At 47.7% G+C, this 14,753-nt stretch overlaps 3 protein-coding genes across 15 annotated transcripts in view; 2 read left to right on the forward strand and 1 right to left on the reverse strand.

Annotated features, from left to right (window-relative positions):
- The window catches only part of NDRG4 (NDRG family member 4), a 42,155-nt gene extending 39,325 nt beyond the window's left edge, over positions 1-2,830 (forward strand). For all 5 annotated transcript variants that reach the window (XM_047789982.1, XM_047789980.1, XM_047789981.1 and 2 more), the window contains one exon: positions 678-2,830. In XM_047789982.1, coding sequence (XP_047645938.1) covers positions 678-832 — 155 coding nt within the window. In that variant the 3' untranslated portion in view covers positions 833-2,830. The remainder of the gene's footprint in view (positions 1-677) is intronic.
- Positions 2,831-3,794: 964 nt separating this feature from the next.
- Positions 3,795-12,197, forward strand: SETD6 (SET domain containing 6, protein lysine methyltransferase). Of its 2 annotated transcripts, XM_047790791.1 has the most exons (9): positions 3,822-3,863; positions 4,080-4,169; positions 4,269-4,413; positions 4,493-4,634; positions 4,759-4,953; positions 5,082-5,199; positions 6,625-6,805; positions 6,964-7,106; positions 7,718-12,197. In XM_047790791.1, the coding sequence occupies exons 1-9, from the start codon at positions 3,837-3,839 to the stop codon at positions 8,021-8,023; spliced, it is 1,347 nt and encodes a 448-aa protein (XP_047646747.1). In that variant the 5' UTR covers positions 3,822-3,836; the 3' UTR covers positions 8,024-12,197. The 2 variants fall into 2 exon arrangements, with proteins under 2 accessions (XP_047646746.1, XP_047646747.1); XM_047790790.1 differs by having other exon boundaries at positions 3,795-4,169.
- CNOT1 (CCR4-NOT transcription complex subunit 1) overlaps positions 9,838-14,753 on the reverse strand; it is a 104,407-nt gene continuing 99,491 nt past the window's right edge. For all 8 annotated transcript variants that reach the window (XM_047790786.1, XM_047790784.1, XM_047790780.1 and 5 more), the window contains 4 exons: positions 14,204-14,384; positions 11,655-11,787; positions 10,288-10,422; positions 9,838-10,179 (listed from right to left, as the gene is read on the reverse strand). In XM_047790786.1, coding sequence (XP_047646742.1) covers positions 10,101-10,179; positions 10,288-10,422; positions 11,655-11,787; positions 14,204-14,384 — 528 coding nt within the window. In that variant the 3' untranslated portion in view covers positions 9,838-10,100. The remainder of the gene's footprint in view (positions 10,180-10,287; positions 10,423-11,654; positions 11,788-14,203; positions 14,385-14,753) is intronic.

A 14,753-nucleotide genomic window follows, 5' to 3' on the forward strand; every position in this document is an offset into this window, starting at 1 on the left:
TCCCGTGTCCTGCTCCTCTGGGGGCTCTGTCCCGCTGAGGGCTCTAGACTGCCTGGGTTTTAAATCAGTCTTGCTTCCAGGCTGCCGCGGGCCCCGTGGCTGCCAGAGCCCGTTGGAACCAGAACCTCTCAGAGGCAGAGCTCGGGCTCTCAGAGGTGTCACCCCCGGGGTCAGGGCCGGGCCGTGCCTGAGCTGGATGAGTGGCTGGCTGAGGTCAGGAAGGTAGAATCCGCTCCCTGCAGGTCTCACTTGGGAAACGCCGAGTGAGGGCAGAAGCTGGATTTAGGGCAGTCTGAGGCCCCCACGCGTTGCCCTTCTTTACAGACGTGGTCTTAGTCCTCCGGGCCCGTCATCCTCCTGAGGGAGGGTGGGGTTGGAAAGAACATTCCATCCTTGCACCAGCTCAACACCCGGGCACCCGGTTGGGCCACAGCTCTGGCCAGCGGTTGCGAGGCGGCCCCTGCGGCCCCCGCCCCTCTGCTCACTCCCCGCGAGGCTGGCCTTGCATGCCTCGGGCTTGACGGAGCGGGTGTAGAGCCCCCGCTTGGGAGGGGCCTCTGTGCCTTCGGTGGAAAGAACGGGTCTCGCTGGCCGCTTTGCTTGCGTGAATCCCTTTCTCACCTGCTGGCGCCCGGCCCCGCCCGCGGGTCCTCACCCCGGTGCCCTTCTGTCCGCAGTGCCCTCGGCCAGCATGACCCGTCTTGCCCGCTCTCGCACAGCGTCCCTCACCAGTGCCAGCTCGGTGGATGGCAGCCGCCCGCAGGCCTGCACCCACTCGGAGAGCAGTGAGGGGCTGGGCCAGGTCAACCACACCATGGAGGTGTCCTGCTGAAGCCCCTGGTCCCACAAAGATGCCCCCCTGCTCCCCGCCCGCATTGATGTTCCACTGCCATCTTCACATGGCTCATTTCCCCTTTTGTTTTTGTGAGGGTGAAGGGGAGGAAACAGGGTTACGTCTCCTTTGTTTAAAAAGATGAGGGGCTCCAGCTTAGACGCTGCAGCAGAGCAGTCTCCAGATGGTTTGAGGGGCCCACTCCCCCGACCCTGCCCCTGCACTCTCCTGGTTAACTTGGCTGACTTAGTCCCTCTCTCCCACATCCCCACGGCCCAGGCACAGTCAGGGCAGGGTTCCTGGGAGGAAGGGGATTAGCTAAGGAGAGGCTTTGAGTCCTTCTCTGGCCAGGATCCAGGGTAATATTCTGGATTAAAGAAAGCATGGGTTGACTCCCTGGGAAGGGGAGGTTTGAAGAAGGGATAGGGTTTTGAGGGGGTGGGTTCTGGGACAGCAGGAGCACGGGGTCCAGCTCGGACACTGGTGTGAGAACCAGGAGACAGCAGCGGGGAGCTCTCCAGGGCAGGAGCCCTGAAGCCCTGCAGGCGCCTTTCTCCCCAGACCCTCCAGGCACATGTGACAATCATTTGAACAGTAGCCACAAGGGGGCGCTCCTACCAGACCGTAGTTTTCCTGGTGCTTTCTGGGCAGGCCTGGTACTTGCTGTAAGACCAGGCAGGCAGGGACTGAAAGGAGTTTCTCTGCCCAAGGAAGACAGAACACGGAGGACCTTGAGAGCAGGAACTCCACAGACTTCCCTTCCAGCCCACACTCTGCTGCCTCCTGGCTCTGTCCCATTTCTGAGCCAAGGCTCTGAGGCAGAAAGTCCCCTGATCCTGTGTCCATGGGGCACTGACTAGGGCGGAGGTTAAAGGCTACGATAGCCTGAGAGTGTTGCTGCATCTCGGAGAACTGGATGGTGACTGCCTTTGGAAGCCAGCAGGCAGTGGTGGCTCAGAGTTCCTATAGACCCCCTTCTTGCCCCCAGGTTCCACAGAGGACAACTCAATCAGTAGCAGCATGACCAAGGATGCCGGAAAGGTTTCTAGGGAGAGTTCTGGTTGAGCTCTGCCAGTGTTTCACACATGCATCACTGAGAGAGTCCCTTTGGAGAAATCTGGTCCGAGGGAGCGGGATTTGGCAGTCTCACACCACCATCCTAGCCGGTCAGGGTAGGCTCAAGGCTGGGGCTAGATGGGTCCTGGGCTGGGAAGTGAAGTTTCCTGAAGGGAACAAGGGCCAGGCAGATTCCCCGCACATCCCAGCCCCCTCCTGCCCCCCTGATGCCCAGGGCCGGGCCATATTCTTCCCGTTCACTCACTTAGAATCTCCTGGCCCAGAAACCATTTGTCTCTGGGCCTAAATCAATTGCCACAACCCCCAAAGTGAGTAAAAAGAAGAGGAGAGAGCAGTTAAAAATGCAGGGCTGTGGAGGGGGGTGGGGTGGGTGTGGGGGGTGCTCTGGAGCCGAGGGACACGTGCATCCACATTTCCTCTGCATACATCACCCCCTACTAGAATCTTAAGCCATTGCTCTAGACTCTTCTAGAGCCCAGTGGAGTGTTAGTGCGTCCCCAGTTCTATTCACTCACGTGCTTCCTCTGAATAGCGAATGTGACAGTTTGAAGAGCTGGTAGAATTAATCCCTCTTACTGTATGTAGATAGCGCTGTGAATCTTGGGTTTCGTTTGTTTTTTTTTTTTTCCTGTGTTCTTTCAGATGAGATATCTATAAATATCTATACATTATATATATATATATATACATATGTATATTGAGTCCTCCTGCCTGTGGTTTTCCATCGGAAGTTGTCTCTTCTTTGGTCAAAGTGAAATTTTAATGGAATTTATTATTTTCCTCTCTGTACAAAGCCTACTTTTGTGTTTTCTGGTGGCTTGATGTCATGAGACTTTGAGATGACAAAATGTAAAACAAAAACCCTTGTCAACATAGAAAGAGTTAACTGTGCTGAAAACCTAATAAAGAAACTAAGAAGAATTTGAGTATGGTGATGCTGTGCCCATCATGGGAAGCTTTCCAGGTGGGCAGAATCTTAGGCTGATGAGGCTGGTGCTTCTTGGGTTTTAAGTTGGGAGGAACGTTCAGAGAGGGAAGACAGGCATTTCCCATCCATCTCTGTATTTCTAGATCTCTTCACATTATTTTACCAATCCCTGCACTAATTCCACCGGATATTAATTATCTTCATTTCACAGCTGAGAAAACTGAATTTACTCCTCATAAGAAGCCAAGCTGGGAGTTGGCCTTGGCATTATTTGACTTCAAAACTGAGGCCTGTAACGTCTATATTCGCTGCACCATTTTAAAAAATTTAACGGCATGCTGTTTCCCTATGTTTACCGTTTCTGATTCATCCTCCCAGCCATTTACCCAATAAATGGATATTGAGTTTATAAAAAAGCATGTAAATAAAAGTATCCCCCCCATGTGCTATGTAGGTCTATTCTAGCTCTGGGAGCCCTGTCCACACCACTCCGAAACACATGTGCAAACTGCTCTAACTGAGCAAATAAAAGGGACTGTAGCTAAAAAAGCATAGAGATCAGGAAGGGAGGGGGCTGCCCACCTGAGTGCGCTCACAGCCAGCCAGCCAGCCGCGAGGCTTTAGCGTCTCATCCAGAAATCAGATTTTGCGCTTCAAACCCGCCTTCTACCCCGAAGCGTCTCAGCTTTCAGCGACCGAAAAGGGGAAGGGCTGTCCTTGGCTCAGACCAGTCTCAAGGCGGCAAGGGGACAGATCTATCTGCACCTGGCCGCACTTTTTCTGAACCCAACTGGGAACACCTGGCCTCAAGGACGTTCTCAGCAGGAATGATGTGACCAGGTGCAAACCCTAACTCATCTTCTGCTTGGAAGCCGAGACGAACATCACGTGGTCCAGGGGCGGAGACATAGGCCCCGCCCCAGAAAGGCCTCCTTCCCCCTCCCCCCCGGAAGCGCCCGCGCGGGTGTAGGGAGTCGCTGGGGCCAGCGCCCGCGGACCATGGCGACCCGGGCGAAGCGCCGGCGGGTAAGTCGCGGCTGGGGGCGCGAGCCAACCTTTCCTCACCGCGCTTCGCCGGCAGTGCTGGCCCGGACTCGGCTCCGCGCCCTGCGGCGGGTCCTTTGCCGCCTCTCCGCAGCCCCTCCCCCAACCCCAGCCCTTCCCTCCGCGCGCGTCGCCGGCTCCTCTGCCCCCAGCGAGCTCTCCTTGGCCGGTCCACGCCACTGCGCTTGCTTATCTCAGGTGGCGGGGCCTGCAGGCGGCGACGACCCGGCCCCGGTGGCCGGCTTCCTGAGTTGGTGCCGGCGGGTGGGCCTGGAGCTGAGCCCCAAGGTGAGTGGAGCGGGCGGGCGGGGGTGGCGGGGGTGGCGAGATGGAGGCGGGCGCGACGGGGCCGCGGGCCAGTTCTGACCCGTCGCTCCCCCTGTTCAGGTGGCGGTGAGCCGGCAAGGCACGGTGGCCGGCTACGGCATGGTGGCCCGGGAGAGCGTGCAGCCTGGGGAGCTGCTGTTCGTGGTGCCGCGGGCCGCAGTTCTGTCACAGCACACCTGCTCCATCAGCGGCCTGCTGGAGCGAGGTGGGCACGCTGGCTTGGGTAGGACACCGAGGCGGGCCAGAGGGGCCGGCCAGGGCCCTGATTTCTGTGTTTCCTTCAGAGCGAGGCGCGCTGCAGAGCCAGTCGGGCTGGGTGCCGCTGCTGCTGGCGTTGCTCCATGAGCTGCAGGCCCCGGCCTCGCCCTGGAGTCCCTACTTTGCGCTCTGGCCCGAGCTGGGCCGCTTGGAGCACCCCATGTTCTGGTGAGAGCCGTAGGGGAGATCCGGGGAGCGCCAGAACCGTAACCTGGCTGGAATCACCCTGCCCTTGGAACGAGGTTCCCAAGCTGCTAGTGTATGAAGAACCTGGGTGGGGGTGTCACTGCAGGCCAGAGGAGGAGCGTCGGCGATTGCTGCAGGGCACAGGCGTTCCTGAGGCCGTGGAGAAGGACTTGGCCAACATCCGCAGCGAGTATTATTCCATCGTGCTGCCCTTCATGGAAGCCCACCCTGATCTTTTCAGCCCCAGGGTTCGCTCTCTGGAACTCTACCACCAGCTTGTGGCTCTTGTGATGGCCTACAGGTCAGTGAGCAGAGCCTTGAAAAGAACCTCTTTAGAACTTTATTGAGGGAGGAGAGGGGACAGAACAGTGAGCCCCAGCTGGTCTCTCACCCCTGCACTGGGCTTTAGCAAAGTTCTCTCTGTGGCAGCTTTCAGGAACCACTGGAGGAAGAAGATGAAAAGGAACCAAACTCCCCTTTGATGGTGCCTGCTGCAGACATACTAAACCACTTAGCCAATCACAATGCCAATCTAGAGTATTCTCCAGTGAGTGGATACCTCCCAGTTCTTGTTCTTGCGTGCATTGATGATTGGGCATTTGATGCAAAACCAGTGTGCTGCTTATGCTGACCTGGCAGTTGAGCTAAATTAAATGGGCTCCATTCTCATACTAAAAATGGGTAGGTGAAATTAGCTCCTCCTCTGTGTACTTTGAGAGCGTTTGAACACAGAACATCTCAAAGACAGTTGGGGTTAAGCCTCTGATAAACAATACACCATCATTTGATGCTGGTTGTTTTGTGCAGTGCCAGTAAGCCAAGATTGTTTTGAGGCCCTCTGGACAGCAGTCTGGAACAGCTAGTGTCAGTACTTCCCAGGAAGAGAGGGTATGTTTTAAGTCAGAAGTTTAAGATATCAGGGCTGTGTTTGTTTATTTTTTCTGGGCCAGGGATTAAATCTGCACCATAGCACGCAACCCTAGCCACTGTGACAAGGCCAGATTAACCCGCTATGCCACAGGGAACCTCCACCAGGGCTGTGTTTCTATCACTTGTCTGCTAAATGGAAAGTTAATGAAAGATCTGAGTTTAGGAATTAAAAATTAGGAAATAGCTGTTATTTTTATTTTTATTTATTTATTTTTAAAATTTTTTTATTTTGTCTTTTTTTTGCTATTTCTTGGGCCACTGCCCCGGCATATGGAGGTTCCCAGGCTAGGGGTCGAATCTGAGCTGTAGCCACCGGCCTACGCCAGAGCCACAGCAACGCGGGATCCAAGCCACGTCTGCAACCTACACCACAGCTCACGGCAACGCCGGATCCTTAACCCACTGAGCAAGGGCAGGGACCGAACCCGCAACCTCATGGTTCCTAGTCGGATTCGTTAACCACTGCGCCACGACGGGAACTCCCAGCTGTTATTTTTAAATCCTTGTCTCCACTTGCTGTGTGTACTTTGTGTTGGGGGAAAAAAAAATTTTTTTTAAAGGCTTCCCTGAGGCATATGGAAGTTCCCAGGCTAGGGGTGGAACTGGAGCTGCAGGCCTTCACAAGCCACAGCAACGCCAGATTTGAGCTGCATCTGTGACCTACATGCAGTTGATGCACCGCCAGATTCTTTAACCCACTGAGTGAGGCCAGGGGTCGAACCCACATCCTCATGGATATTAATTGCCACAATGGGAACTCCTAATTGTTTTATAGGTAGCAGCCTTTTAGTGCTGGAGGTGCATGAATAGATTTCACCTACCAGAACTTTGGTCTGACCTTTGACCTTTATAAGCCTCACCCCTCTCATTCTACAGTACAGGATCTTAACAGGAAGGAATTACAGGTAGAATGTTGGTAGGTATAGTGTCAGTCTCATTGCTGAACTATATATACCTGCTGGAGGCTTTTCTAAAGAGGGAAGTAATCTTCGTGGGGCTGGCCTGGGAAGGGCCTGGCCCCAGCTTCTCCCTTCCACCCCAGAATTGTCTCCGGATGGTGGCCACTCAGTCCATTCCTAAAGGCCATGAGATTTTCAACACTTACGGGCAAATGGCTAATTGGCAACTGATCCACATGTACGGTTTTGTTGAACCATATCCTGACAACAAGGATGACACAGCTGATATTCAGATGGTGACAGTTCGTGAGGCAGCATTACAAGGTGAGTGATTAGACATTGGACACTGGTCTAATGTGTCTCCATCCCTGCCCCAGCTGCTCTGCCAAATAGCAGTTGCCCCTTTTTTTGTAAAGTGGTAGACTAAGGAGAAATAAGCTCTTGGGCATGAGACTTGCACACTCATGCTTTTCTACCTACAGGAACCAAAATTGAAGCTGAACGGCTCCTACTGTATGAACGCTGGGATTTCTTATGCAAACTGGAGATGGTAGGGGAAGAGGGAGCCTTTGTGATTGGGCGGGAGGAGGTGCTGACCGAAGAGGAACTGACCACCACACTCAAGGTAAAGGGCTCAGAATGCTGTTTAATGCTCAAAATGGCTAAAGTATTTAGAGCCAGATGAGAGGAAAGGTGGGATGGAGGGAGAGGACACTTAAGTGCTACCAGGAGAAATTGGCTTCCTTTCTTTTTTAAATGGCCACACCCAGGAGTTGCTGTTGTGGCTCAGCGGAAAGGAAGTCCACTAGTATCCATCAGGACTCAGGTTTTCTACCTACAGGAACCAAATCCCGACCTTGCTCAGTGGGTTAAGGATCAGCCATTCCTGTGAGCTGTGGTTTAAGTCGCAGGCGAGGCTCAGGTCCTGAGTTGCTGTGGCCATAGTATAGCCCAGCAGCTGTAGCCGTGATTAGACCCCTGGCCTGAGAACTTCCATATGCCGCAGGTGTGGCCCTAAAAAAATGGCCTCACCAACAGCATGTGCAAGTTTCCAGGCCAGGGATCAAATCTGAGCCATAGCTGCAGCAATGCCAGATCATTTAACCCATAGTGCTGGGCCAGGGCTCAAACCAGCAGTGACCCCAGTTGCTGCATTAACCCAGTGCACCATAGCAGGAATAACTACGCTGGCTTCTCTATTACGTCCTATTTAAAGGGTCCCATGGTTGTTTCTAGGTACTGTGCATGCCTGCTGAGGAGTTCAGAGAGTTTAAAGACCAGGATGGATGGGGAGATGATAAAAGGGAAGAAGACAGTCTGACAATCACAAACATTCCCAAACTCAGAGCATCATGGAGACAGCTTCTTCGGAACAGTGTTTTGTTAACCCTGCAATCCTATGCCACAGACTTGAAAAGTGAGGAAGACTTAATCAGTAATAAAGAGGTCTACGCCAAACTAAGCTGGAGGGAACAGCAAGCCTTACAGGTTCGTTATGGTCAGAAGATGATCTTACACCAGTTGTTGGAACTGACAAGTTAGCAGCTTTGCTGTTGCCTGAAGGAGCATCCAGAAGAACTTTATCATCTAAGCTGATACTCAGTGATGCTTGAAAAGAAGAAAAATTAGGGCCTTTTGCTTTGCTTTTTGTATTAAATGCCAAAAGGAAAAGTAGCAAAGTTGTTGTCTGGGAAGAACTCCAAGGTAAGAGTGATGTGCTTAAGGGTCGGGAGCAGTAGACGTAGGAATAAGTTTTATAGCTGTTTTGTTCTCAGTTTGAACCAGTGATGGGTTTTGTTGTTGTCTAGTATTTAATAACATGGGTTTTGACACAGTTAAAAAAACATGGTTCAAATCCAAGTCTGCCTTTTGAGCAAGTCACTTTCCAAAACTTTTTCCTGCTGGAGGCTTTAAAAAGCTGTTACTGGGACTCTGAGCAATTGTCTTAATTCCATAGCAGCCTAGATGGCACAACTCGCCCTTAAGACACCAATGACCGTCAAGCCCCCATGTAAGGTTTGTATTTTCATTTTTATTTTTGGCTGTACCCACAAAATATGAAATTCCTGGGCCGGGGATTGAATCTACGGCTGCAGCCTATGCTACAGCTGTTGGCAATGCCAGATCCTTAACCCTGCACCAGACCAGGGATCAAACCCATGTCTCCATAGCAGCCTAAGCAACTGTAGTCAGGTTCTTAACCCACTGCACCAACAGTGGGAACTCCAGATTTCTTCCATTTAGTCTTGAACCTTTCTGTCCTCTTTAGCCATAAAACTTGACAGTCATGAAAGGTAAGGTATATTACAAGTGGGTTAAGTTATAAAGTACGTATTTAAAATTTTTTAAATACGTACTTTATACTTTTTAAAAATTTTGAGGGTAAAGGATATTTTTTTAAGGGAGCACTTTTGAAATTGTTTACCCATTTACAAACCTGCTCCAATTATTTTTCACTGTTGGAAAGGAAAATACTTTGCAGTCACTTCCTTGTTTAAATATGCCAGATTGGTTGGTAGTGGGAAAAGCTACCCTTCAGGAAAAGTTGGTGTTTCCCAAAGGCCCCAGTGGGAAGGCTGGGCTGTCCACTTTCCTCCTCACCACCAGCACTGGCTGCTACTGAGAAAGGCACGGTGGACTCATGTGTGTGTGTCATGACTTTAATAATTTGACTACAGTATGCATACACATACAGGAAGTAGGGAAGCTAAAGCCCAAGAATTAGAAAGCCTAAAAAATACAACACATGGACCAATACATTTACAAAACATACAGAGTCCTTACAAAAGGGGTTGTATTGGTCCTTTGGACTTTGTTGTTGTTCAGCTTGGCCTGTATGGCCATTCGTTGGGATAATGGGGGAGGGCAATTCATACTGTTTGATTTTTCTCCCCCGAGTTTATAAGTAATCAGGAGGTGGGGGGCGGGTTAGGCCTGGTCTGGCTTCCCTTTAGAAAAAGAGGTGTCTCACAGGGCTCAAGGGGGTATAATATGTTCTCCAGCAGAAATGTGAAGATGATGCTCTCCCAGCCAGCTTTCGGTTGGGGGAAGAGGCAGAACAAAAACCCATGGGATCTCAATTGTGAGCTCTTCCCATGTTTGCTGGCATACCAAATTCTACACAATCACATTTTAAACTCTGTGATTATCGAGGTCCCCATCTACATTAAAAAAAAATAAGTTACATAATATTTCAAGTGGCTTTTTTGCTATTCTTTGGGACACCTGGAATGTCAGAAGACCTGGAGCTATACCCTCCCCAGACCAAGTAAATGGCATCAGCAGCCTCTTCAATTATAGGCTGGGCAGGTACCAGTTTATCTACTTGCACGAACCCAAGAAGTTCCAGACAAAGGTTTTCTCTTTCATATATTTACACAAGTTCAAAATGATATTCACAGCATCTTCTAAATTTTGGCCAAGAGTCAAAAAAATGCATTTAAACTTTGGAACGTGCCCACATAGACAGGAAGCTGACCCAAACAGTAATTGGGACAGATACCCGAGAACCAAAGGGCTGGGAAAATCAGGAAGAGCCGAAAGGATCTTCAGCCAGTTTAGCAACTTGGTAGAGTGGGACTTCCAGGCTGACACATTTGCAACAGAGATGCGGTTCCATCTAACTGGCACCTGTCCCTTCCATTACTTGCTGAGCCTGCTTCTGTCCCATGCAGCACTGCGCGACCGACTGGAATAACCTAAAGAATAGAAACAGTTACAGGTTTGTGAGAAAAGTTCACCTTTGCCTTCTTAATCACCCATGCAAACTGAAGCCATCGAATGACTCTCATTAACTTTTAACTCACTTTTCAATTTCTGGGGCACAGTGTACAAACTCATGGTTCCAGAACTTGAACGCTGGGTTTTTAATCAGCTCAATGAAGGTAATAAGAAGACCCCAAGGATGTGGCCTATTTACAATCAACCGTTCCAAAAGAACCCTAGAGAAGGGAAAGAAGAGCGTTAATACACAGAGAAATACAGAAATTCACCACCACTTCCCCATTATTCTTTTTCCTAACTCTTCTCCCTGATTATTACACTACATGCAGAAGTTGTTAGCTTTACAAAAGACAGGTGGATTAATACATACATGTTTAATGCAGTGAGATTCTAGAATTACATAACATGGGTTTGAATCCCACCTATTCCCATTACTGACTAAAGGAAAGAATAATAGTGTCAATAATTATTGACAAAGAATAATAATAATTTACATGGCACACAGAAGGTGTAATCAGTTAAGGAACATACAATGAGAGTAAACAGGAAACTAAATTCTAATACCATTAGTACATGTATAAACTAGGTGGGGTAATTCTGAATGGTACAGTTAGAACTGGCTTAAATGTTCACATTCTTTGATCTACCAACTGTACTTCTAAACTTATCCTAAGGACCTAATAAAGCACAAGAACAAAATAAGTACAAGGAAGTTCATTATGTATAATCACAAAATAACCCTTTATCATCTAAAGATCTAATAATACAATACTAGTTAGAGTTTTTGGTATATAAACCTAAGGAATACTCTGTATCTAATAATCAGAAACTACTATTAGGCGAAGAGGCAAGTTTAAGAAGACTGGTCTAGTTTTTTTGGGTTTTTTTTTGCCACGCTTGTGGCATGTTGAAGTTCCAAAGACTGAATCTAAGCCACAGCAGTGACAACGCCAGAGCCTTTCCTGCTAAGCCAGGGAACTCGCTGGTCTAGTTTTTAATGTTTGTGTATATATCTCTTATTAGAATGTACCCATTTCCTGATCTCCAATGCTATATATAGTACAAACAGTCTAAAACAGATTCCTGATTATTGTTAGGAATACGTATAATCTTGTTATTTCTCCTGCTTAAAACCTTTCAACTTAGAGGTAATCACGACAAATATAAGCTCTTGAACATGGCCTTTGAAAGGCCTTTATGATTCAGGACTCTGGTTAAAAATGCTGACACCACCACCGGAGAGAAAAAGTCTTGACCTATCAAATGTTGGCCCCTTCTGTTGAAAATTTTTTGTTTCAGCAATTATTAGTAGTTCTCTACTTACTTTGTTCACAGCTGTTTTAACAAGTAAAAGATGCTCAGTGAACCTGAATGCAAAACACTCAATTCATAATAAAGGGGAAGAAGAGGCTCCACTTAGAAGTCTCTGGGAAACAGACTTCTCTCTTACCTTGTGATCTGTTCTTGGATAGCTTCAGTGTTGGCCTCTGCAAAAAGGTACAGCATTGTGCAGCTGAAGTAGTGAGTGTGGCTATTTGGGTACCGCAGCTGATTTGCAATTGCATTCAAGAAGAGATACCGACCTAGAAATTAAATTTCAGCTTAACAAAAATTTGCTCTTAAAGACCAGTATCAGAGGAAAATCATTTACTTCATTGTTTTTCACATTAGAAAAATTTTAAGAAAATTATTTTAAAAAATAAGCATTGTCCCAAAAAAACTTAATGAAGAGGTGTCATTGTTTTACATTCTGCTGGATTCTCATTTCTGTCCTTGTGTTCCCATCTGTTCCAGTGTGGTATTTCATGTGGCCTCTGGAAAGCTCCACTGTACACTTGTGACAAAACTGAGTGTGAAAACAGGCAAATTTATTACTATGAAAATAGTTCTGACTTCACAGCTGTTCTGTAAGGGTCTTAGGGATTACCCCCAAGGGGTATACTTGAGAAGTGCTAGTTGAAAACTATATTGTAATAAAATTACCTTAATTGGACTTAGTTGTCTGCCTCTGCTTATAATTAGGTTTGTAAGTCTATTAGAATGAGCTTTAACACTTCCTTAAAGCCTACCCTCTTTTTTTGTTGTGCTCTGGACATAATGGTATTCAATTATGTTAAACCTTGACTTTAAGCTGTCTCAAAACCCCTCCTCCTATAGACAAGTGATTAGCTTAAAAACTAGCTTCTCAAGAGTCTATAGCAAAGTTAAAAGTAGGCATCCTTATAAAATACATGTGTTTAGTTTAAATAAGCAGGATTAGGAGTTCCCGTTGTGGCGCAGCAGAAAGAATCCAACTAGTATCCCTGAGAATACTGACTGAATACAAGGTTCATCCCTGACCTCACTCAGTGGGTTAAAGATCCAGTGTTGCTGTGTGAGCTTTGCTGTAGGTCCAAGACACAGCTCACTCAGAATCTGTGTTGCTGTGGTTGTGGCGTAGGCTGGCAGTTGTAGCTCTGATTTGACCCTAGCCTGGGAACCTCCATATTCGACGGGTGCAGCCCTAAAAAGCAAAAAAAAATAAAGTGCTGAGATGCAGGTTTGATCCCCAGCTTAGTGCAATGTGTTAAGGATCTGGCACTGCCAAAACTACAGCTCAGATCTGATCTCTGGCCTGGGAACGCCACATGCCACACAGTAGCCAAAAAAAAAAAAAAAGGGGGGCAGGATTGTATAGCTCAGTTGGTCATCATCTACTAGGGTCTCTTAAATACAACAATGAATCCAGAACACCAAAAGATGTAGTTCAATTTGGAGTTCCCATTGTGGCACAGTGGAAACGAATCTGACTAGGAACCATGAGGACACAGTTTCAATCCCTCACCTCACTCAGTGGGTTAAGGATCTGGCATTGCCATGAGTTGTGGTGTAGGTCACAGATGCAGCTCAGATCTAGCATTGCTGTGATCATGGTGTAGGCCAGTGGCTGCAGCGCCGATTCAACCCCTAGCTTGGGGACCTCCATATGCCATGGGTGCAGCCCTAAAAAGGAAAAATAAATAAATAAAATGTAGTTCAACCAGGCATGATGCAACCTACAATAGGAATTATACTGTGAATTTTTTTGTAGAGCAGGTAAAGAAGTCCTATTCATTAATCTTTTTACACCTAATAGTTAACATACTGCTTGGCAAAGAGGCACCAATAAATGCTGGAATAATAGGCTAACAAAACAAGTAACATCAGCCTATTTTAAAAGAACATGTTTGTTTTTTGTCTTTTTGCTTTTTCTAGGGCTACTCCCTCAGCATACAGAGGTTCCCAGGCTGGGGGTCAAATCAGAGCTGTAGCTGCCAGCCTACGCCAGAGCCACAGCAGTGGGAGATCTGAGCCCTGTCTGCAATCTATACCACAGCTCACGCAACATCAGATCCTTAAACCACTGAGCGAGGCCAGGGATCACACCCACAACCTCATGGTTCCTAGTCAGATTCGTTAACCACTGAGCCACGACGGGAACTCCCAGAACATGTTTATTTTCACATACACACTGAAATATTAACTGAGGTGCTAAGTATTCTTTCCTTTATGTTTCCTGTGTTTTCTGTATTGAGCAGATACTATCCAATTAAAGATAAAATGATGGAGTGTGATTCATTTCCACTGAGCCACAATGCTCAGTGGAAATGAATCAGATTCGTTTCCATCATTTATTTCCACAAATGAGCATTGTGGCTCAGTGGAAATGAATCTGACCAGGATCCATTCTGAGGATGCAGGTTCGATCCCTGGCCTTGTTCATTGGGTTAAGGATCTTGGTGTTGCCGTAGCTGTGGTATAGGTCCGATTCGACCTACAGCTTCGATAAGACCTCTAGCCTGGGAACCTCCATATGCTGCAGATGAGGGCCTGAAAAGAACAACAATAAAAAAGATAAAATGGCTAGCCAGTCCCATAACCATATTGACGGAACATTGTCTATTGTGGCTTAAAGTATTTTTAGGACCAGATTGTGACAAGGGCAGAGAACATGACTCAGGACTGGCTAGCTTCACCTACCTTCAGTGTCCAAGTCCACAGCCAGGTTCTGGAAGATGTCCATGTGAGCCGAGTGGGTGATCGTGCTCATTGAAGGCGTGCTACCCTTGTTGTGGATGTGTGCAATGGCCTGAGTCCCTACATAGAGCACCAGTGCATTAATGAGCTGGAGGTTGTAGCGATTGCCAGGCTCATTGGATACCTAAATGAACAAAACAGAAAGCTGACTTATTCTCACAGAGGATTAATTCAGGCACCAATTCTAAAAACCCTTTCTTTTTTATGCCTTTCGTAGAAAAGCTGAACTCCCAATATTTGTGGCTTAAATTTTAGATATTTGCTTGAATCTGTGAAGTTACTGAACAAATACACAGCTGCCCAAAATGTGGTTTTATCAAAAACAGAAAAATGATTTCCCTTGAAAAGCCAGAGTTTTAACAGTTATCAGCAAAAAAGTTTATAGAGTCAAAATATGCACTATCTCAATTATAAAAAAGGATTCAGAGAGGAGAAAAAAAATGTATTTTCTTGGTATGGAAAGACTGGAAAGATGATACAACCTCAAGTCATT

Source organism: Phacochoerus africanus, chromosome 8, assembly GCF_016906955.1.
Source record: "Phacochoerus africanus isolate WHEZ1 chromosome 8, ROS_Pafr_v1, whole genome shotgun sequence".
Classification (NCBI taxonomy): Eukaryota; Metazoa; Chordata; class Mammalia; order Artiodactyla; family Suidae; genus Phacochoerus; species Phacochoerus africanus.